Source organism: Paralichthys olivaceus, chromosome 3 (assembly GCF_024713975.1).
Source record: "Paralichthys olivaceus isolate ysfri-2021 chromosome 3, ASM2471397v2, whole genome shotgun sequence".
In the NCBI taxonomy this organism is placed as follows: Eukaryota; Metazoa; Chordata; class Actinopteri; order Pleuronectiformes; family Paralichthyidae; genus Paralichthys; species Paralichthys olivaceus.
The window spans coordinates 5,280,739-5,302,566 of record NC_091095.1 but is presented as its reverse complement, the minus strand read 5'-3'; the positions used below and the strand labels follow the sequence as shown (position 1 = coordinate 5,302,566).

Genomic DNA, 21,828 nt, shown 5'->3' with positions numbered 1-21,828 from the left:
GTTTCTGACGTTCTGTTAAATCCTAAATGTCAAGGTTTTATTAGTTTGGTTATAAATCTGCTGTAGGTCGTCTTAGTAAATTCAGTAACGTTGATGTTATTACCACCTGAGTCTGCACAGGAATAATCTGTTTAGTTTATCTCCATGCTTTGCTTAACAGCAGTACGCTCTGAGTGCTATAATGTTTTAAATATGTTTAATTAGACATGTTTTATTCTTATACATTTGTTTTATATGTTCATATGTGATTCTGTGGTTAGGTGTTTATGCAGACGTCACAGCAGATCTGTCCACAAGGTCATTTCCAGGGAATCATATTATGCATCTATAACTAAATTAATGAAACATAACTGATAGAAAGTACAAGCAAAAAAACAAACAATTGTACTTCAAAATAAGATACAAAAGTTTATAGTAAATAGTTTATTTCCAAATATATCCCTTTTTTTTTCTTCCTATGGACAAACAGTCGATAAATTACTGAAAACACACATTTAACACAAATCCTCACTGGTGTCTGAAATATCCCCTGACACGAGACAACGGGCTGATTATAATCCGAGGGTTTTGTTCTGGATAGCAGTGATGCAATAAAATGACTCAGGACTCTCTCAGGAGCTTTTGGCAGCGCAGCTGAACCGAGGCGGTGCGATGCATGCACAACAGAGGGAGTGAGTTACACCACAAACTGCTCTGAAGAAGAATATTGGCCTTCAAAGGTCGACATATCAAAGAAAAATAAAGAGTCAGCTCAACATATTGTCAATATTCTGAGATTCTGCAGAGACACAAATCCCCTCAGGTTATTTTACCTCTGTGCTCTCCGGCCTCCTGAACCCCACTTTCTTGCCCTTCAACGCAATTTCTTTAGGAGACCGCCCAGTATGATATAAACAACAGTTAACAAGATGAATAAAAATGTCTGCGCTCTTTCAGTCTCTGCCTCAAAGCAGCGAGATGATTTCGAACACAAGGACGAGGTTACAGGCCCCACGGGACAGTGTGGACAATATAATGTTACACTGCCAACGCCTCCGACAATATTGTGCCTTATTAATCATTGATCTGGTCGCTGGTGTTAGTTTCAGTGCACTGGGGATTATGTTCACAGTGCTAAAGGTAAAGATACATTAGCAATTCTTTAAGGCAATGAACGTATAGCAGAGAGGTTCCAGCAAAGTGCGAGGGATGAAGATTAACCGCAGAGTTCATGTAAAAGTGGACAGAAGAAATAAAAACCCTTCTAATTAAAGATACTGAAGGATAGAGAAGTTTCTAAAATGCTGTTTTTGACAACATGGCAAAATTTTGATTTTACAAATTAATAAAATAATTTAAAAAAAGCTACTCATGATCTGCAACCTTGGCCCTTTGAAAAATGAAAACTGACAATGATCCATTATAGTTCCAGTGTGAAAAGCAGAGAAGTTAAAATAAAGTTTCACTCAATTGGATATTTGAAACAATGAACTTCTTCTGCAAATGAACCTCATGGGAAATGAGAGCTTGCCAGAACCAGACAGCAACACCAGGTTATCAGTTCATTATTCACATTTTTAAATATTCAAGTCCTGAGGAACCTTTAAAAAAAAACAAAATCACAGGTCAGAGGTGACACAACAGCCGTTCCCATCTTAGCCGGAAGGGATGATGCCTTGTTTCCACTCAGAGTGGGTAAAAATGTCCTCCTGCACTTGTCCTCTGCTGTTCATTAGTGATGGGAGGTGGAGAAACAGAGGAAAGGAGAGGAGGAGGAAGAAGAGGAAGAGGAGAGATCCATTCGTCTAGCAGCATCTGTGCCCTTTAGTTTGTCCGGAGCTGGTAATCTGCCAAGAGACGTAGCAGAGCATTAACACAGCTTTCTTCCACTCATCACCCCTGCACATCACATTACTGCCAATATAAGCCCCTGTTAAATCCCCAAACAAGATTTCCACTAATTCTAGTGCCACTCTACAAAATCACATTACCGATATTTAATACACTAACTTACTGAAACCTGAGACTGCGATGAGTCTCTGGAAGAAAATGATCAAATGACATTAATAGATCACATTTATTACAGAGCAGTTTTGGTAATACATCACAATCTTTATTTTCCAAAAACCCAATGTTCCGAATTATCTAACTGCAGAAGTAAATCCAAGATTGCTCAACAATAACAGATGATGCTAAATGGACATAAATATGTGGACGGGGATGACAGCATATTTGTATGTTCTTTTTCTTCATGGTTTGAACATCCTAGTTTCTATTTGTGCTAAACGAACAATAATAGACAATTACATGTTTACAGTTTTGTGGAAAAGCAATGTCCTCTGTCAACATGACAGTGAAAGTTAGGTCCGTGAATCTGTGCTAGATTCTAGAAGCAACAAAATAAATCTCATTTAAATTCTAGAGGAGGTTGGTGACGTTTCTTAAAAACAATTAATTAGTGTTTACTTAGTTGGTCTGTTTTTCAGCAGCCTTTGAAAAGCACTATTTCCCATGAGCCCTTGCATGTTAATAGCAAACATTTCAGTGGATGCCAGTATGGCTTTGAATATGTCCATTAAACTGTGAGAACAAGTTCAGAGTGGTTATGAATGTTTCTTTTGAAAGGCAGGAACTTCAGCTGCTTAGAATATGTACAGCAAACTCCAGGTACACCTTCCCCCCCGAAACACAAAGGAATTTTGCTTTAATGGTCAGAAATCTCTTCCAAAATATTAAAATCTGAGATGTTAAACAAACATATAAAGATGTAGAGTTTGAAATCAATAAACTCCTCTCTCATGTTATGACATCATGTAAACATCCATTGCAGCAGAGCTTGTTATTCTCAGTGACGTGTCAGTGAAGTCGTCACGACCTAAACGCCTGCTCATCACTCATTAATAAGTCAGCACAGTCAGGCTACAGTCTCAGGGTATTGAGTAATCAGTCTTTGCGTAGCTGACTGAAATGGGATCGGCACCATCTTCCCTCCCTGTGTTGCTGATGGCAACAATAATAGAAAGGTGATATCCTCCCTCTCCAGTCCCCCTCTAACTTCACCACTCTTCAGTCTCTCACTTTCTTCACCCTCCTCCTCCTCCTCCTCCTCTCTCTTCTGCTTCCTGGTCGATGTCATGGCGAGGCGACAGTAACCTTGGCATTTGCTGACTGCCGCCCTGGGAGCCTCCTGGCACTCGGCGGCATCACTCAACCTCCGCCACCCTGACTCGCACCCGACAAAGTCAAGTGACAGATATGACTGATCCAGTAATTGAGCCAGGTTCATTCCTGGGCTGCAGGTGTGAAACTTTTTTAAGATTTCTGCCCCCCCCATTAAAACAGGTGAGCGAGTGAGGAGGAGTTTGCTGTGGTGTCATCGATATACTGCAGCTTTAAAGGATGCATAGAACATTCAGGTTCCTAATTCTAATGTAGGTTATTATTATCACATGCTCTTATTTTCACAGAACGCATCAGTTTCCTCAGACTGTCCGTTGCTACAGCTCCTCTTTTCAGCCTCTGTCTGAAACACTTGGCTCCTGTCTCTTTAAGGCCCCTCCTCCTGATAAAGCTCCGTCTGCTCTGATTGGCCAGCTTGGCCCAGTCTGTTGTGATTGGTAAACTGCTTCCAGCGCATGTAGGAAATGTCGACTCTGGTTGGACACCAGACACTTTACCCCGACCTGAAATCTGCTGCGAGCTAGAAGCCGTAAAGAAGTTTCTATCCCTGGCTTCCTGTGTGGTGTCACTCTAAACCCCCGAGGCCACGGCTCCTGGTGATAGAGCCAGGTAATGGATATGATGGATGCTACACAGCTGGGTTCATTCCTGGGGCACACGCTGAATAGTGTAGAGCGACTGATTCTGAGACTGATTCTTGCTCTCACAAGGAAAACATTACTTTTAACCTCCGGTGCAGACTTGAAGACATCCTGCTTTTAACGAATTCAAAAGGTTTATGTGTATTTATGATTGTGTGAGGTGTGGATGGTATTTCACTGTGTTCTTTTCTCACCTCCACTTTGTGTGATGTAGCGTACCCACGGTAACGCCTGGTAACCGCTCTTCTCTATGATCTTCAGGTATCGCACCTGAGGAGGGAACAAGGGTTTAACTCACAGGGGTCGTTTCAGTCGCCGACACAGAAACACTGCGTGATGTAAATGGTCATCGAGGGAAAGTGACCTGTTATGTTCACATTTAAAAGTAAATGAAAAAGTAAAAATTCCACAAAATAAGTAGAGATTTTATTTTGGAGTTTCCACAAGGCATCGCTAAAATGTACAAAGGTAAATCTGACTGTGACCAAAGTTTTTATTCTAATGCAGCAGTTTCATCATTTAGCCTACAGTATATTTCATATAGCATTTGCTTTATTCTAAGTTTTACACTCCACCTGAGTGGCCAGTGAGCAGTGATATAAAGAACGTGAGTGTTAGTTGATTTCAAACAACAGAAACTTCCCAGATTACGAGAAGACTGAATAAGTCACCTATTCAGTCTCGTATTGGTAACGTTCCAGTTTGCATTCTCGTCACGTGTGAATGAGTAACCGTGGATTGTTGAAACTAGGATTCAAAAACACAAGAGCACAAACAAAGGGTCCAACCTGAATTCCAGACACAGTGAAATAAGGGATCTCAAAGTTAACTGTGATCGGTCTCTTCCCCTCCAGCTCCTCGCTGTCCACGCTGGGCAGCCCAAAGTGTGCCCGCATAATGTACTCCTTACCACCCTGTACACACACACACACACACACACACACACACACACACACACACACACACACACGCGCACACACGCACACACACACACACACACACACAAAGTTGTGTTATCAGGTCAGATAAGGCAGTTTTATTGGTTTGATGAATTCTGTTCCCAGTTGTCCGACTCCCAATTAACACAGGGTTGTTTTGTCCAAAATCAAAACAAACTTGATATTCATGGCAACGACTCCCATGTCACCATCAAGGTGAATCAGACCTGTCGTAATTCAGCATTTGTCGAGCACATCCAGGCCATAAAAACATGAAGCAGGTTAATCATTCTTTGTACGAGTTTGTTAGTTTGTACTTTGGTTTTACTTCATGAAAATCAGTTGCTATTTTGACTTTTAAAGCCCAGAATTTTTTTAAACATTTAAGATTCATGGCTGAACAATCAAGAACCACCACATTACACGCACTTAACATATCAGTCCCCGAAATATTCCTGATTATTTTAATCAAGATCTTTGAATTATTCCATTTGAAATTGGCGAACATGTCAGAAAACTGTTACTGTATGTTAAAGAAAGTGAAAAACTAAATCCTGGATCCGGATCTACGCCAAAATTTAATGGATTCTTTCTTTGCCCATGTCCGATCCTTCCACCAAATTTGTTGTAAATCTGTTTGTTAGTTTTTATATAATTCTGGTTTTACTCTTTTTGTTGTTCCAGAGCGTGTTTGTCTGCTGTCACCAGAAAACAAGTTCTTTAAAGTAAAAGGTCAATGTTTTAAACTATATCTACTCAGTATTTCATTGCACCTTCGGTCTGTCCTGAAGAGGGAAACACTGCCATTGCTTTTGACTTCCTGTCCTCCTGTTTGTGCGTCGCTCTGCAGAACATTGTTCTGCGTCATAGTCAAACTTTGACACAATAAAATGACGTATCCTCAAAGAGAATCCCAGTTATTGTGTGTTTGATGGGGAACAAATGTAAAATGGTCAATTTACTTCTCTGTTCTACAAATCATCCATCGGCTACCTTTTACTGATTTCTCATTTATTGTTGGGTACAATTTTCAAATATGTCTTATCAGCTTGTAAACAGGGACGGGAGTGATAAGGTTTTCCACAGCAACTATGTCCACAAGTTAAAACATATTTAAACAGAAGTTAAGGAAAGAGTTTTTGTGTCAGTCAGACAAGTGACAAACCTGATAAATGCACATGGTTGGGTTCATGTTAAACTACTTGCTCATTACCTCACCTCCACCAAGGAGGCTAAAACGTCCAGATGTAATTAAACTTTTCTTTCTGTGCCGTACTGACCGCGAAAGACTTGATGTTCCACTGCACCACGTTCTTCTCGGGAACCCACTTGGCGCTGCCTGTGCTGGTCTTGAACTTGGGAGAGTCCGCATCACTGGGCACTGGCACCATAATGGACACGTTGTTGGCAGTGGAGCGACTCTTAAACTGACTCCGAGCCTGCGGCGGGCGACAGAGTTCAATGTCACCAACAAATCCAAATCATGGAGGTCGTCATGATTATGCAAACTGCAGCGTGTTGTTTCAAACACCCATGTGGCCGTCGCTGCGTCAGACAGATGGGAAGCTGTAATCCGCCGGAGATGCATGTGTCGTAAATACTAAAGACGCTGCAGTGGAGACGGGACTGGGTGAGTGAGTAAGGGCACGGTGTGTCTCAGTTTGTTTATTTTTGTGTGTCACTCGTCATTACCTTCACCTTGATCTCCACACGGCTGTGAGAGAACTTCTCAATCGCGCTCTCGATCCATATGAGAGGCTTCACCTACCAGAGAGAGAGAGGGAGGAAGGGGGAGAGAGGGAGGACAAGGTCAGAGGGTGAGTATAGAGCTGAAATGCATCACTACAAACACACCTCCAGAGAGACAGTGGACTGTATAAGGGACAGGACGACTTATACCACTGCTCATATGATTGTCAGTCACATGTGCAACCACAATCTGTACGACTAACCCGTCACAACCATCGTTAAAGTATTTATCGTAAATACTCAAGAGATTGAAGCAAATGTATTGTATTGTGTTTTTTGTCTAAAGTATTTTTACATTGATTTACTGAAACAGTTGCTTATTAATATAAAGTACAGAATAAAATTAAAAAACAATCCTGTTCATACATTCACACAAATCAGATACTTCAAAAGAGAATGTCTGTCAGTCTGTCAGTCTCTGAACAGCATCACTTGTTTATGTGTGTTAACGTGTCAAAATGTTTCATATGTTTTCTGCAGGTGAGTAGAATAAAATGTAATTTAGACAAAATATTGGTGTGTGTGTGCGTTGGTTTACATGTGTCCCACTCACTGTTGTGTTAAGGCGGTACGACATGAGCTCGCTCTCGCCGTCAGGCGGGATGAAGGAAATGGTGCGGTCGTTCTCGAAACGTGACAGACGGACGCACTGGTGAAACTTCACGTCCTCCAGCTCCACTGTCTTGCTCTTCTCTCCTGACACACACACACACACACACAAAGTCAAACACAAACAATACACAAAGATGATCGAGAGCTTTCCACGCAGCCTTGGGGAAATCAAGGTCGAGATAATGATGACTGACAAACATTCAGTCTCTCACTCTTTCTCTCTCTCTCTCTCTCTCTCACACACACACACACACACACACACAAACACACACACACAAACACACAAATCTGTCTGACCTCTTCTTGTCCCTTCACGAAACAATTATTAAGCCGCTACACACAAACATACTGTACATACATACACATGCTGCCATCACCTTCCCCTCACTGAAGCCCATTCAGCTGACACACACACACACACACACACACACACACACACACACACACACACACACACACACCATCATGTCCATCAGCTAGTTGTGATCATAAAATAACTCCTCTTCCTTTTAACCTGTAACTTTAACGCTGAACTACCACAGAGGCTGCAACAAACCAAAATCAGCACATTGTGTCGTCTTGACCTTTTTCCCCCGGTAAACAAAATTGGACTTTCCAGTGCAATTCCCCTCAAGAGTGGAGCAGCGAGGCGGCAGCTCGGTTTCAATCGGCAGTTAAAGGCGTGACCTCTTTAATGGTGGTGTCTGTTGTCTGCAGGAGGAAGCTCAATGTTCTCCTCTGTGTTTAATGGAGGGTGATGAGAGGTGGAAAACTGCTGAAATCATTGTGGGCCTTCCCCAAATCTCCCATTCTACAGTGAGCTACAGTCCAGTTCACCCGCAGGCGGTGACGACCTGTCAATGAGCGTTCGTACTTGTTTTCACTTCCCTGTTCACTGCTCTCTCTCTCTCTTAAGTGTGTGCACATACTGTTAGTGCTTCCTCCCACAGTCCAAAGACATGCAGACTGCAGATAAGGTTAATTGGAGACTGTAAATTGAGCACACGCTGCTCCTGTGATACGCTGGCGACCTCTGTAGGGTGCACAACACCTCCTGCCCAGTGTCAGCGAGGATCGGCTCCATGCAGCCTATCATGACCCTCAAAGGATCAGCAGTCCAGATAATGGATGGACGGTTGGTAGGAACAGTTTCATCTCTATGAAGTCAGAAAATTATGTCTTTTGTAACCGATAAGATTAGAGATGATCCACAACTCATTTAAATCAACAATTTGTAACACACAATTGATGAAGTCAATACAAAATGGTATTGAGACAAGGTAAAAAAAAAAGAAAAGATAGACATGTATATAAAGCAAACCACAGGGTGTGTATATCCCCTCCGATGCTTTTTATTTTGCTTTCGTTTGTGTGCGTCTGCGTGTACATGTGTGACACTTCCCCATGCGTGTCTGAAGACTGGCTGAGGTCAGGTCTGGAGAGAGCACAACACTTTCAAACAAGCAACGTAGCAAAGCCCTTCCTGTAAGTCACTCACACACACACACACACACACACACACACACACACACACGCTTTTGCACGCAGTACTATCAAGACAAGACAAGAAAGAAAGGTCACACTCTGTCACAGCTAGGCCCTAAGGGGCTGGAAGAAGAGACAGGTACGTGTGTGTCTGTCTGTGTGTGTGTGTGGGTGTGTGCGTGTGTGTGTACCATATACTGTATATACATGTGTACGCAGAGGACGGTAGGTGCAGCAGTTTCCCTGAGGTTCACCGTACAGGCTGCTCTCACCTATTTCCCTACTTTAATGCACAACACAGACACAGGAAACAGTTCTACTGTGACATCTGGTCAATTCTTGTGTCTGAAGCATCTTACACAGCTTTGGTGGCCTAAGAGACAGTTTAATAAACAATTCTCAGCATTTGGAGGTTGGACAAAGGAGCCGGTTCATCCACTACACAGAAAATGAATCCCTAACTATTTTGACGGTCTCTCAGTCTCTTAAGCAAACATGTCCGATGCGTCTCGGAAACGTCCTCATTGAAACAAGCAATCCAGAGATGTCACCACATTCATCTATGGGATCACTATTTGGGAAAATAATTAGTGGATTAATTGATAATGAAAATATTTGTCAGTAGAGAACATGTTCCGTCAACGTTGGGGGAAAAAAGTAAATACTTCCAAAAATTAAAAACTCACATCCACATGATTTTAAACAAACAGAAAACCCATCTAATGAGTAAATATGAGCTGTCAACAAATTACAGAAATCATTGTTATACTTGGATAAATGATGTTGAAATCTTGCTTTTGAATAGGATGATTAATTAAATGTGCCAGTTTTCAATTAGTAAATAATAGGAAAGTCACTTGTTTGACATTTATATCCGCTCAATGCCGGACTCCTGCCAGCAGAGGGCGGTGTTTGATGATTTATGTGCTCTGGCTTCGGCTGCATCCAGCGGTGATGGAAAAAATGTGGATCATGCAAATATGATAATCACCAAATGACTGGGAAATGATATGTAAAACGAGAAACTGCACAAGCTCAGCGTGCAAACACACATTTTAATATTTGTATAAACATTCCCTGTGTGTGTGTGTGTGTGTTTGTTTGATCATTATTTCGGATCATTATTACTGTGGATATGTTATTTCCCAGACGGAAACACAGCAGGGAAAGTGTGGGCTGCGTACACAGGATATCCACGGACCCTCACCTTTCATCTTCAGGGCTGTAGCCCGGGGTGAGGATTAACTCAAAGAGACTAGACAGTGATGAACCCTTTTCCCTTTGGTGAGGAGCCGGGGGGGGAGAGAAATGTAGGAGACGTAGAGAGAGGGCGAAAATGAAGGAAAGGAGGAGGAGCAGGGAGATGAAGCAGTGGGAGACATTATTGGAAAAATTGGGAAAAGGAAGCTGAGCAAGGATGAAAGCTAAGCTGGGTGTGGGATTGTGGGAGTGAAGGGTTAAGACAGAAAGAGGAGGTGAAGGTGGAGGAATGAATTCAAGGTTACAAATATCTGTTTGCACTTTGGCAAAAAGTAAGTCAAGTATTAAATATTCTATTAAATATGGAAAAGTTGCTGTATATTACTATTAATCAGGTGAGTAATGTGTCAGAGTTGTGTACTATTGCAACTACTGTAATCAGGTGTGTGGTATTTGCATAATCCTGCTGTTTTACTAACTAACTAACAAACAAATGCAGATGGAAACAAAACCTCGGTGGCAGAGGTGCAAGACGAGAGACCAAACCTAAAAATCATCAAAATGAGAAGTATAACTTACTGCCTGTGATTTCAAACAGCACTTTGTCATTCAGGCCCAGTCTCAGTTCAGGCATCCCCGACAGGACCACTTTGAGCTTTATGCTGCCCAATATTTCACTGCGCAGGACGCCGCCGTTAGCATTCACCTACAGGAAGAAGAGAAAAGTTTAGATTTATATCTGATTAATGGAATTCTGATCATTCTCTAATATGTCCTAATGATTATCAGCCTTTCTGCTCATCTGGGTGATAAAAGTACAAAAGTAACTGTGCACTTTAAGATACTGATGATCGGCAGTAGGACAGAATCACAGAGACTCCAGCGCATAAACTGGGAGAAATAAACAAGCCTTCAGCAGATCTGAAGACCGAGGGACACGACTGAGAAGCTCTCAGCGTGCAGTGAGAGAAATGTAATCGGGGGACTGGTGCGAAGGAGGATGAAGGAGCTCTGAAGACATTTGAAATAAAAAAAAAAAAGCCCCTGGTCACAGAAAAGGAAATGGAAAGTGCTGTAAAGGTTAAACACCTTTTATTTGCACCACGTCTGTCTGTTTGAATCACAAACACCAACAGTCGTACGCTGACACGTCCTTGATTCAAGGACCAGACAACTGAGTTTTGTCTCTTGTTAAATATGTTTCTTTAGTTGTGTAGTTTAATAACATTGTATTATTAAAAAACACACAATCTGATACAAACTCAAAAAACCTAATTAACACCCACTAAAACCAGTTGATGATGTTGTATAGCTTCTCCTCACTGTGCACAATGAAGAAAAAATAAATAAACACCACAACGTGCTTCACTGAAATAGAACTGAGGCTTGTTGATATTAGAAACCATTTCCTTCAAAATTCAATTCAAGGAAAGAGGAAAACTGTTCGGAGGAGTCAAAACATGTCAGGGTTTTAACAAAGATGATTTTAGCACGGACACACCCACTTAGCCTCAGTTCACACAAACACTGTTCCAAGAAAATCAGTTAAGAGGACGTTGATGGACAAAAAGAACTGATGCTGTGAGGAAATTTGATTAACTATCAGAGTAACATTACAACTTTATTACATTTTAACCCGTGTACAGCTTGTACTTAGGCTGCACAACACACAGAATACTAGTGAAAAGGAGAATAATTATAGATTTGAAGAGATAGAATTGGAGTTGGGAAAATAATTTCACAAGTATCAGACAAATACATCCTGTCCAGCTCATCCTGCTCACTGAATAAATGAGATCCATATAATAGTAAAAGACAAACCAGCCAATTGCTAGATTATCAGTCATAGACATACTGAATTATTTATAGTCAAATACCTATAATTCCTAACAGCATGGTATATGACAATATAACAATTTATATACCCAGAAAATGTAAATGTAAATTAAGGTCAGGATTATCAGAGATGATAATTGTACAAATGAAAATCAATATGAAACTTTTTATTAACTTTTTACTTTCTCCAGATATTTTTTGGTCACGTGTCCTCACCAGTAGATTTACAGACTCAATGACGTCCATGAAGACTTCGTTCTTCCTGTACTTGATGCCCTCTGACCGCCAGGACACGGCGTTGGTGACGGTGGCCGGAGGTCGAGGAGCGCCGACCTCTAATTTGTGACCCTGCTGGGTGATATACCTGAGAGAGACAAGGGCAGGGAGGTGTTTTAATAAAAATTCAGTCTGTAAACCTGCAGAGGGGAACATCTGAAAAACACAAGCAGCAGCAGAATGGACTGTGGTGTTAAATGTAAAGAGTTCTCAACGGGGAACCAGCACTGATGATTGTCTCTGGGTGTTTCACCATGAGCTGTCACATTACATAGTCATTTGATCTGTCGTTAATATAAAATATTGACTGGTGCAGCTCAGATCCATCAATAGTGGATTTAAATGCCACGTACTCCACGTAATTAGGTGTAAAGAAAACAAATCAATTCACTCCATTTATACATCGCTGTTATTGAGAAGAATATTCTTTGATCCATCCTCTGATCCGTCCAATAACCGTGCACTGGGTTGTCTCTTGGTTTCTTAGTGTGCGAGTGGAGGGGCAGATTTGTTTAACTGATTCTCTCTGACTGCGTCCAGGGAAACATAATGACTCAATGTCACCATGAGAATAGAAGTGAGCTGTGGTGAGATAAACATCATGTGACCGGGACGGTTTTTGCTCAAACACCTGACTAGTGTTCGTTGCTTCTTATGCTGTTCTATTTGATTATTTTACATTTCAATCATTAATAAAGACCCACTTCTTCTCACTGGCATTCACTTTAAGTTGAGTGCGAGACCTTGATTTCATCTGCTATTGCACAATTTAACTTTAATTCTCAAATATTTATGATCTTTTTTTCAATTCAGCTTCACTTGGCAAGCAAACCAATGTTTTTTTGGCACTTGGCAGAATGGACCATGTCATACAAACAATAAATAAAATCTATTTGGAGTAAATGGACGTATTTATTTAGCACTCGGTAAAAACAGCCGACAGTAATTTCCCTGTGAATGATGGATTTTTACAGAATCTGGATGGTTAACAAATGTTAGGCTCTTTGTTATAAACACATTTTGACCTTCACTTGAACCAGATGTGGGGAAGAGACTAATAATCACACCGGGACATGATACAGATGTTAAATAGCCATGTTTTTCTAGCAGCTAAATGTTCTGCTGGTTTTTCACTCAGTCTGTCTGCTGTTAGGACGTATATACAAAACAGAACTGTACCAGGAGTGAAAATAAAAAAACAATGAGGGCAGTTAGACTGAATGTAAATAGTGAAGTTGTGGGTTCAACAAGAATCTGAAACTGACTGTGAACCTTCATGAAGCTGCAGAGTCGGGTGTTTATTCTCTGCAGGTTCCACATTACGAGTTGACTATTTGAGTATTCACCAAACGTCACCACCCATGTGACAATGAAAGAGCTACGACATTTACATGGACAACAACGACTACTGACCTTATTCTGAACAGAATAATATATTTCTATTGCTTTTATATAACTGATATATGTACATCAAATCAGATATACTTTATTGTCCCCATGAGGAAATTTGTCTCGGGCAGTTCTACAGCAGCTGCAGAACAGTACAACAACAACAAAACACTACACAAGGACATATCATGTTAGACCCAGGATAATAATACACCTACATATATGGTACACTTTTCACAGAGAATGTAGTTCATGTAGTATTATTTGATTTTCTGATTTGTCCTTTTTATCAAAACATTTTAAAAAGTTTCTCATTCTCTTTATATTGCTCTTATTTCTAAGGCGACCTGTCCTCACATACATTTTCACTGAACCGTCGACCTTGTGTCAACTTACATACAACAATGAAACTTGAAAACTTGAATGTAACAGAGCTAAGTCTAAATACGACGTACGTCCACATCCATCGTACTAGTTGTTAACACTCAAAGGGCGTGCATCCTCAAGCATTTGGTTTAAGACTATTGTCTTAATTGGGTTAATATTGAAATAGGAATGTAAACATATCGACTGATCCTAGTGTCTTGTTTTCAGTTGTTTTGTACTTTTCCTGTCTAATGTCAACAACAGAAAGTGCTAAATAAACAGGGTTTTGATTGACATACAGATGGAGGCAACACTCCCACTAAGAGGGTCTCGGGTGCATGTTGACACACAACAAAAGTCTGAAAGTGCTGATAGATGAAAGGCGGTGACAAGTGGGCTCGGGGTCGGCGCGAGGTTGTTTTGTTGCTTTGCTGTTTGTTCTGTTTCACCCTGATTTCTCCTCAGAAATGCTAATGAAAGCTGGAGGCAGAGTTGGCAGCAAACTGACAGCTTAGCATAACAATGGCAAATCATAACGAACAAACAGACACACACCCACACACACGAAGGCTCATATGGAGGTGCACACATGAAATACAATAAAGCTTGCTCAGTCTCTGGCATCCACCCAGATGCACACACACACACACACACACACACACACACACACAACACACACCCACACTCGTTGCTGGTAGATAGGTGTTACAATGAAAGAGAAAATGGGCATTTTTGTGGTTGGGGGAATGAAAAGGTCAGAGAACTGAACTATGCCTACAAACAGAGTGTGTGTGAACCGTATGTGTGAACAGTGTGTGTGTGTGTGTGTGTGTGTGAACCGTATGTGTGAACAGTGTGTGTGTGTGTGGTTGTGTGTGTGCGCGCGCAAGACATAGATGAGACTTCTGTGCTCGTCTGTCCAGCTGATGGTGTCATTGTGTTTGAGTGCCAATAGGAGCCTGGTAGGTATCAGCCCTATTCAGAACATATATATTGAGCACATGCGTGCGCACACAGGTGCATTTCCAAGTAAATCTATAATCATTACAGGACAAATAAAACCGATATATCATACAAATTGGAACGTTTTAAAATACCCAGTAAAGCCGATCATGTGAAAACTGACCCATGTTGCCGTGGCAGCACAGGCTCACTTAAGAGTGAATGTTTTTTCCTGGAAACAAACGTCTTTCAAAAGGAACCCAGAGGAGTGAAAAGCAAAACAACCCTGTGCACACTGGGAAACACTAAACACTGCCAGAGCCAGAGAATAGTGGTTTCAGTTCATTTCACTCGCTGAATAAAGATCCACCATACATTACAGGGTTAGTCACCAGCTGTACGGTGTTGAATGGAAAGAAGTCGACCCATAGCACAGAAGCATAGTGTCTCTCTTTCCCTCTCTGCTGGTCACTTGTACTCCTTTAAAACCAAAATAAGCACCCATGTAGTCTTTTTAAAATATGGGTTACCCTGCTAATTACACAATGGACTCCCTTCACATTGAATTTGCTTCTCTGTCAATGTTGGAGCCACCGTTTGAGATGCTTAGACGGGTAAATTTGTGTTTTTAAAACTGCTTTGGGTCCTGCACACACTCAGCAGGCAGCTACAGAATAGCCGTACTGTTCTGTGTGTAGCCTTTACAGTGGATAAAAACAAGGGGAGCAGCAGTGTTTCTGGTTTGACAGCACTGTACATTTACAGGGTTGTCCAATCCCTGAAGGAACATAGTGCAGCAATTATGACCTTTGACAGTTTGAAACTTTGAGCCTGATTGCTCCGATGACAAAACACAGTACAACACAACTCCCCAATTTATACCTGTCTTATGGCACCACCTTCAGAAAACTAGTTTTACAGTAACTGCACCTTCTGATTTATATTTCTGCACATGAACATATTAGAAAGAGTAGTTTTTTGTTCTGTGGACTATTACAGGCTGAATAATCATTTTCTTACTCTTGCAGGATTTTGCTGTCTGTTGTCTGAGGGAAACCGAAGTCCATCACTTCATCCATCAGCTCATACACCGTCACAAAGTTGTCACGAATGCTCTCCTCCTCCAGCTCTTTAAAGTACTCCTTAAATACCTGCACACAGACACAAAATACATAGCGTGAGTACAGCAAAACGTAAACAGGAAGTTATAGCCTCCAGACAATTAGCTTGGCTTGGCATCAAGACTAAAAACAGGAAGAAGCAAACAAAGAACAACTCCAACTACCTTAAAAGCTCATTAACGTGGTGTGAAAAAGTGTTATTGTTTAATAAGTGTAGAAGAATATCCCACAAATGTCTTTGGACCAGTGTCTAAAAATAACAGCTCTCACCTGGATTATTTTATAAAGAAAGGCGTAAACAAGAGCAGCGTTGGCGTTCTTCTTGGTCATCGCCACCACTGGAGAAAAGACTGTTAAGAAAAATGGTCCCTGAATCATAGAAAAACAAAACATGCACATTGTTCTAAATCAGAGGTTGTAGACATGTGGTGAAAATCTTTCAGATACTGTGGTTGGTTAAGAGATGAATGCAAAGAAATCAAGTCATCAGAACGAATGAGAAAATGATCCCAGGGCGGTTAAAAAAGCTCACTTGTCCCACTTGTCGACTGCTGCAGTGCACTGGGAATACCACTTACTCACAACTGCAATATCATGCTGAATTAATAATATGTGAGGAAGTTTGACTGCCCAATTTCACAATGAGAATAGCTCAGACCATGAATAACACATCACAGTGAATCTGTGCTCAATTTCTCAGCCCGGCCGTGAAACATGTCGTGATAAAACCGAAGCTCAGGAGCCGAGTGCTGCAGAGATCTGAAGCACAGGACGGCCTACGGAGACAGCTCAAGAAAGAAGCCATTCATAAAATGCTTTAAATCTCTAAACACCCATGACCGATGAGGAAAGTAGGGACGACAATCACTCTAGGAGACTACGCTAAGATAAATTCCCACAGGTCTTTGGGCTGAAATGGATACGGTAAATGTTGCTTTGTTTGAGCCACATGAAGTGTGCGGAGCCATGGCAGACGAGCGGCGTCATCTCAGCCTCTTCCTCCCTCTTCATCAGGATGGGCATGAAGTGGTCGATCTCGTTCATGTCCATGTTCCCCATGTAGTTACGGCAGATCAGCACCTGGACGCATCACAGAAAGGACAAATATAAAAAGGCAGGAAACGCTGTTGTGGAGGCAGAACCCTGATATAAAATATTCACAGGTTTTGGCCGACTGACCAAACCTGAGCACTCAACTTTAAAAGATGCTTCAAAGAACCACTAGAACTACAAAAACCCAACCGCTTGGATGGACCTAAATTCACACACTAAGGAAATGTGCAAACTGTGTTTCCAACTTGGATCTCCTGGCAATGAATGATGAATGACCAGCTTCCCAACAGGAAACTGGTAACAGAGCTTGGAAATGTGGCAAACAAAGGATTGTGCAAACTACACAAACTCAAGCACTGAAAGTTAGAGAACATGCGTTATCAATGACATATGTTGTATGATTTCACCCAATTTCCTTGAAGCAGGACTCAATATTTACTAAACACACAGTTGAGCCACTTTCTGTACAATGTGGAAGCACCAGAAAAGGGAACAATGAACTTCCAAATAACAAGAGATGACCCAGAAACTCAGGTTCCACTGTGAACAGTTGTTGTTAGAAGATAAACGACACACCTAAAGCCCTTGTGTCCTGTATGGTCACCTCACCTGAACCATCAGCCACGATTTCTGGTACGACTGCTCCGTTTTGTCTGTTTCGCACATTTCAGAAAATGCACATTTAGGAATTTAAGGAACACAGAAGGACAGAAGGCTCTGTTTCCCAAAAAGTATCTAGCATTGAGCAGCCCTCACCCTAACAAAACTTATTCCAGCATTTCATCAAGCTCAATTTCTAGGTCGGATCAGTATTAGTGATGTGACTGTGATTAAGAGAGGAACAGTATCAGATCACAAATTACTGCAACACGATTTTAATCAAGCTACAACGTTGTTCAATTAGCTCTGAGAAACCACCACGTCTTCTTCTTTCAGCGCACACAACGAAAAGAGTCAGCAGACTGAGTCCAAACCCAGAGTGAAGTAAAGAAAGAGATCAGAGATTTTACGCTTGAGGGATGTGACACACACACACACATACACACAGACACACTCACGCACACACAAAGCTTCCACCCTTTCTTTAATAGAAGAGTCTGTGTTGCACAGGGGTCACACAGGAGCAGATACAACAAAGGCAGGAGGAAATAAGAAATAAAAAAAGAGGAAATTCCAGGAACGTAAAGTAATCTTGGGGAGAAAAGGGATATGAACAGGCCACTGCACGGCTTCAGTGAGAGGAGACGGAAACCATAGAGCGAAAGAGTTCACAGGTCAGCGGCATCACAGAATGAGGTCGAGACAAATCTTCGTTTGGAAAAGAGGTGCAGCACTGAAGGACCCTTCAGGAATGTCAAGAGACTTTGTAGTTCTGAAGCCAAATGATGAAAGGAAAACATGACAGCATACGTATCTTTCTCATTAGGCTGAACTCTGCGTTACTTATTCAGCCTCTCTTCATCATAATTATTGACAGATCTTAAATCAGAGTGAGTTTGATCAACAAGCTAATAGACGATGACAATGAAAAAAAATCCAGATATTTATAAAAAATCCACAAATATTCATACACCCCCAATTATATCACTGAAGCCAGATTATGTTTTATACAAAAAAGATGAAGTGATGAGAAGAAATATCAATAACTGAACACAAATTGAAATGAAACCATTCAATACGAACATATACAAGGTACCTTGAATAAAAGAATACAAAAGACATTTTCAACTGCTGGTTAAACTCGAAATAATAAACATTTTTGTTCAGTTGCAAAACATAACAACAATGAATTCATTATTAAATATTACAGCCGATAGTGGCCTTAAATATCATCAGAGGAAATCATTGCAGGGATTAAGGGAAAGTTTGTTATTGGGACACACAAGGCAATCAGCGACCGGGTGAAATCAATGGGAACCATTCGCTGCTGACCTCTAAAGCCAAATGGCAACAAAACCCTGACTCTCACTGGAGCGAATCCCTGGAAGGCAAACCAGAGAGTCTAAAGAGCTCCTGTCAGTTTGTTTCACCATCAACAGTTTGGAAAAAAGAAGCGTATCACAAACCTCAAAGCAGAACTCAGAACGTTTTTATTAGCAGATACAGAAATGTTTTCAGAGCTGTTGGAAGTTAACAGTAGTTTACTTGTAGATTAAATAAAGGCAAAACACATGCCACTGAGTTGCTTCATCGATTGCAGCCATTTAACACTGTGCACACTCACAGTGCCTCAGCTGTAGGTTCATTTAAACTGCGCAAGTCTTTACTCGGAACGAGAATTAAATGATTAAACAGACGAGAATTTCGGACTTTAATCAGCATTATTGTGGATTCATTGTGGTGTGGTTAAATGTTGCTGTACACTATGATGTACAGTAAATATAAATAATTCATAGAAATACATGTGGAAGACATTCAAATAAAATGGCAGGCAGTAAATACAGTACACTAAATATTAAACAGCAACTTAAAGTTATTAGGATTCATCCTCTGGGCAACATTAATAGATAGTCTGAACCACAGTGAAGGATCAAGTGACTAACCAACATTTAACATCGCTTACGTTTTCTCATTGACAAGTTTGACTCTATGTCAACAAATGTCCACAAGTAATCAAAATGATAAAATAAGCTCAAAAATATATTAAAAATGTATATTGGCCACGTGAGTCTGATGCTTAATATATCAAACTGTTCTCAAAACAGTTCGGACATAAATATGAAGACAACAGGATCAGTCTCTACAACCCTGCCTATACCCGGTTATATGTTATCTGCGGTGGAATTCTGAATATTTGAGAGCATTTATAATCACAGGAACACTTAAGTATTTTCTTTTCATCCTCAGCTGTAATTGAGGACACGGGACCTCGGCTGGTCACGATACAGTCTATGGTCAGGACGGAGGGAGGGAGGGAGAGGACTGAAGGTGAAGAGCTGCTGACTTGCCTCAGGGCAGAGAACGACAGTTTGGGAGAGGGAGAGAGAGAAAAGCTTTAATCTGTACAATCAGACATCCAGGCTATGAGGGACTGATCCTTTTCCCTGATGGGTATTGTCTAGTATATAAGGCTTCTTCAGATATTCCCTTTCTTTCCTTGAAATAAATTAACCCTGTGAGGATTGAGATGTAAAACTCAATGAGGGAAATATTCTGTGGCCTCTTTTATTCCTTGCATGCTAGGCTATACATCTGTAAAATTCCAAATACATATCAGAGGGTTTTCTACATGTCGCAAGGCGTTCTGGATCTGGGGCGCTTGAAACAACACCTTCAGGGATGCAACTATGGAATATTTTTATTTCATTTTTACCATTTTTACCGATGTCTGTGCTGACGGACACTTGGGTGACATCACAGGAGCAGTAAGGAGGCAATTCATGTTTTTTTCTGTTGTTTTTTCCTGTTTTCAAGAATCGGTCACCAATGACTTTGATTTGGCTGAAACACTAAAACTCCAAAGAGTGTTTTGTGGACTCAAACACTTCACCCACCCCTCCATCGGCAAAGTGGTGAGGAGATAATTAGGCAATTTTCTTTTTTTGGGTGGACTATCCCTTTAATATAATAATGAAAATGTTGAAAATAAAACACATGACGGACTGACAAGTATGTGTATACATATTTTTTTTTTCTGAAAAAAATTTCAATATGATATTAAGTCACAGTGATAATTTCTGGTGTGACGTTATTGAAGCTGCAGAGAGTAAAGTTTTAAACTTTGAAATGGGACACATCACATATAATAAAAGTTGCATCACTGCACAAGAACAAGCGTCTCAGTGTGTGTGTGTGTGTGTGTGTTGTGTGTGTGCATGTGTTGTGTGTGTGTGTGTGTATGTATGTGTGTGTGTGTTGTGTGTGTGCATGTGTTGTGTGTGCGCATGAACAAAATGTTGATAAACGAGTAGAACTAGTTGAGCTGCTCTCAGTCTGACGTGCCATCTGGAGGGACACGTACAGGAAACACATGTAACATCTGGTTCACGAGGAGCAGCTCACTAACTAACTAATTAACAAAACGCTAATTAACACACAAACTGATCAAGTCAACCTGAACAGCATGTTAATTGAAAGCACTGACACTCATCGACCCGCTCCTCCTGCAGCAGGTGCTTCATTGAACAACCTGGCGTCAACTTCCCCAACAACAACAACGAGTCGCCACAAACTTACCTTCCCCTTCAGGTCCAGGATGAAGATCGCGGAAGCAGACATGTTGGTTGTGGAGATGAAACCCTCCGTCAGAAGAAGTGTCCCGGGTGTGAAGTGAGTCCGTACTCAGAGATGTGGGTCATTTCTATGAGGGAACAGCCGCTGCCATCCTCCTCCTCCTCCTCCTCCTTCTTCTTCTTCTTCTTCCTCTTCCCCTCCTCCTCCTCCTCCCTCCACAGCGTCTCTCTCTCAAACTGCGTCTGTTCCACTGCGTCAAGTTACCGGTGATGAGGGAGAGGACACTTCCGGTTAAGAAGTACATTTACTTCATAACTACTTTTGCTTTTTAAGTACCTGCACTCTCTCTCTCTCTCTCTCTCTCTCTCTCTCTCTCTCTCTCTCTCTCTCTCTCTCTCTCTCTCTCTCTCTCTCTCTCTCTCTGTGTGTGTGTGTGTGTGTGTGTGTGTGTGTGTGTGTGTGTAAGTTTCTCTCATTCTTGAATAAAAATAAAAAGGAGCACAAGGAAGAATAATCTTATATAATTGATTCCATTAATCATGAAATTACAACTATAATAAATATGAAATATAGTAATTGTATAGTATTGTTAATTTGATTTAATTGTTAATAGTTTTTTTAAACTTTTAATTGTTTTTTGTAGATATATTGTATTCTTATTTTTACTTCAATTAAAGTGTACATATCCACAACAATACATCATAGCCCTTTAAGTGTTTTATTTCTGAGGCTCTTAATTCTAATGCCATCCTTCCAATGTTTTCTTTTTAGGTTAGATCAAATGAAACACCCACTTTTACTATCAGTGTTAAATCCTGGACTTTTACTTTGAAGGTTGAACCCTCACAGTTCTGGTTCCTCTCCAGCTCCTCTGTGTAAACTTGATCA

At 41.0% G+C, this 21,828-nt stretch overlaps 1 protein-coding gene across 2 annotated transcripts; it reads right to left on the bottom strand.

The window, feature by feature from the left end:
• Window positions 1-408: 408 nt before the first annotated feature.
• ap1m3 (adaptor related protein complex 1 subunit mu 3) lies at window positions 409-21,208 on the bottom strand. 2 transcript variants are annotated; one of them, XR_011240578.1, is made up of 12 exons: window positions 20,944-21,184; window positions 16,638-16,794; window positions 15,985-16,052; window positions 15,614-15,744; window positions 11,837-11,984; window positions 10,364-10,490; window positions 7,041-7,183; window positions 6,431-6,502; window positions 6,019-6,177; window positions 4,472-4,714; window positions 3,995-4,070; window positions 409-1,826 (listed from the first exon to the last, which is right to left on the bottom strand). XR_011240578.1 is itself a non-coding variant. In XM_020098571.2 (12 exons), the coding sequence occupies exons 1-12, from the start codon at window positions 20,983-20,985 to the stop codon at window positions 1,804-1,806; spliced, it is 1,272 nt and encodes a 423-aa protein (XP_019954130.1). In that variant the 5' UTR covers window positions 20,986-21,208; the 3' UTR covers window positions 409-1,803. The 2 variants fall into 2 exon arrangements, 1 of the variants encoding a protein (XP_019954130.1); XM_020098571.2 differs by having other exon boundaries at window positions 4,589-4,714; window positions 20,944-21,208.
• Window positions 21,209-21,828: the final 620 nt, after the last annotated feature.

Bases quoted from the DNA above. Each gene is read 5' to 3' on its own strand.
- ap1m3 (XM_020098571.2), bottom strand. From the start codon at position 20,985: ATGTCTGCTTCCGCGATCTTCATCCTGGACCTGAAGGGGAAG. The intron at 16,795-20,943 runs GTAAGTTTGTGG...TGATGCGTCCAG, and splicing joins TCCTGGACCTGAAGGGGAAG to GTGCTGATCTGCCGTAACTA. The intron at 7,184-10,363 runs GTAAGTTATACT...TGTGTGTGTCAG, and splicing joins GCTGTTTGAAATCACAGGCA to GAGAGAAGAGCAAGACAGTG.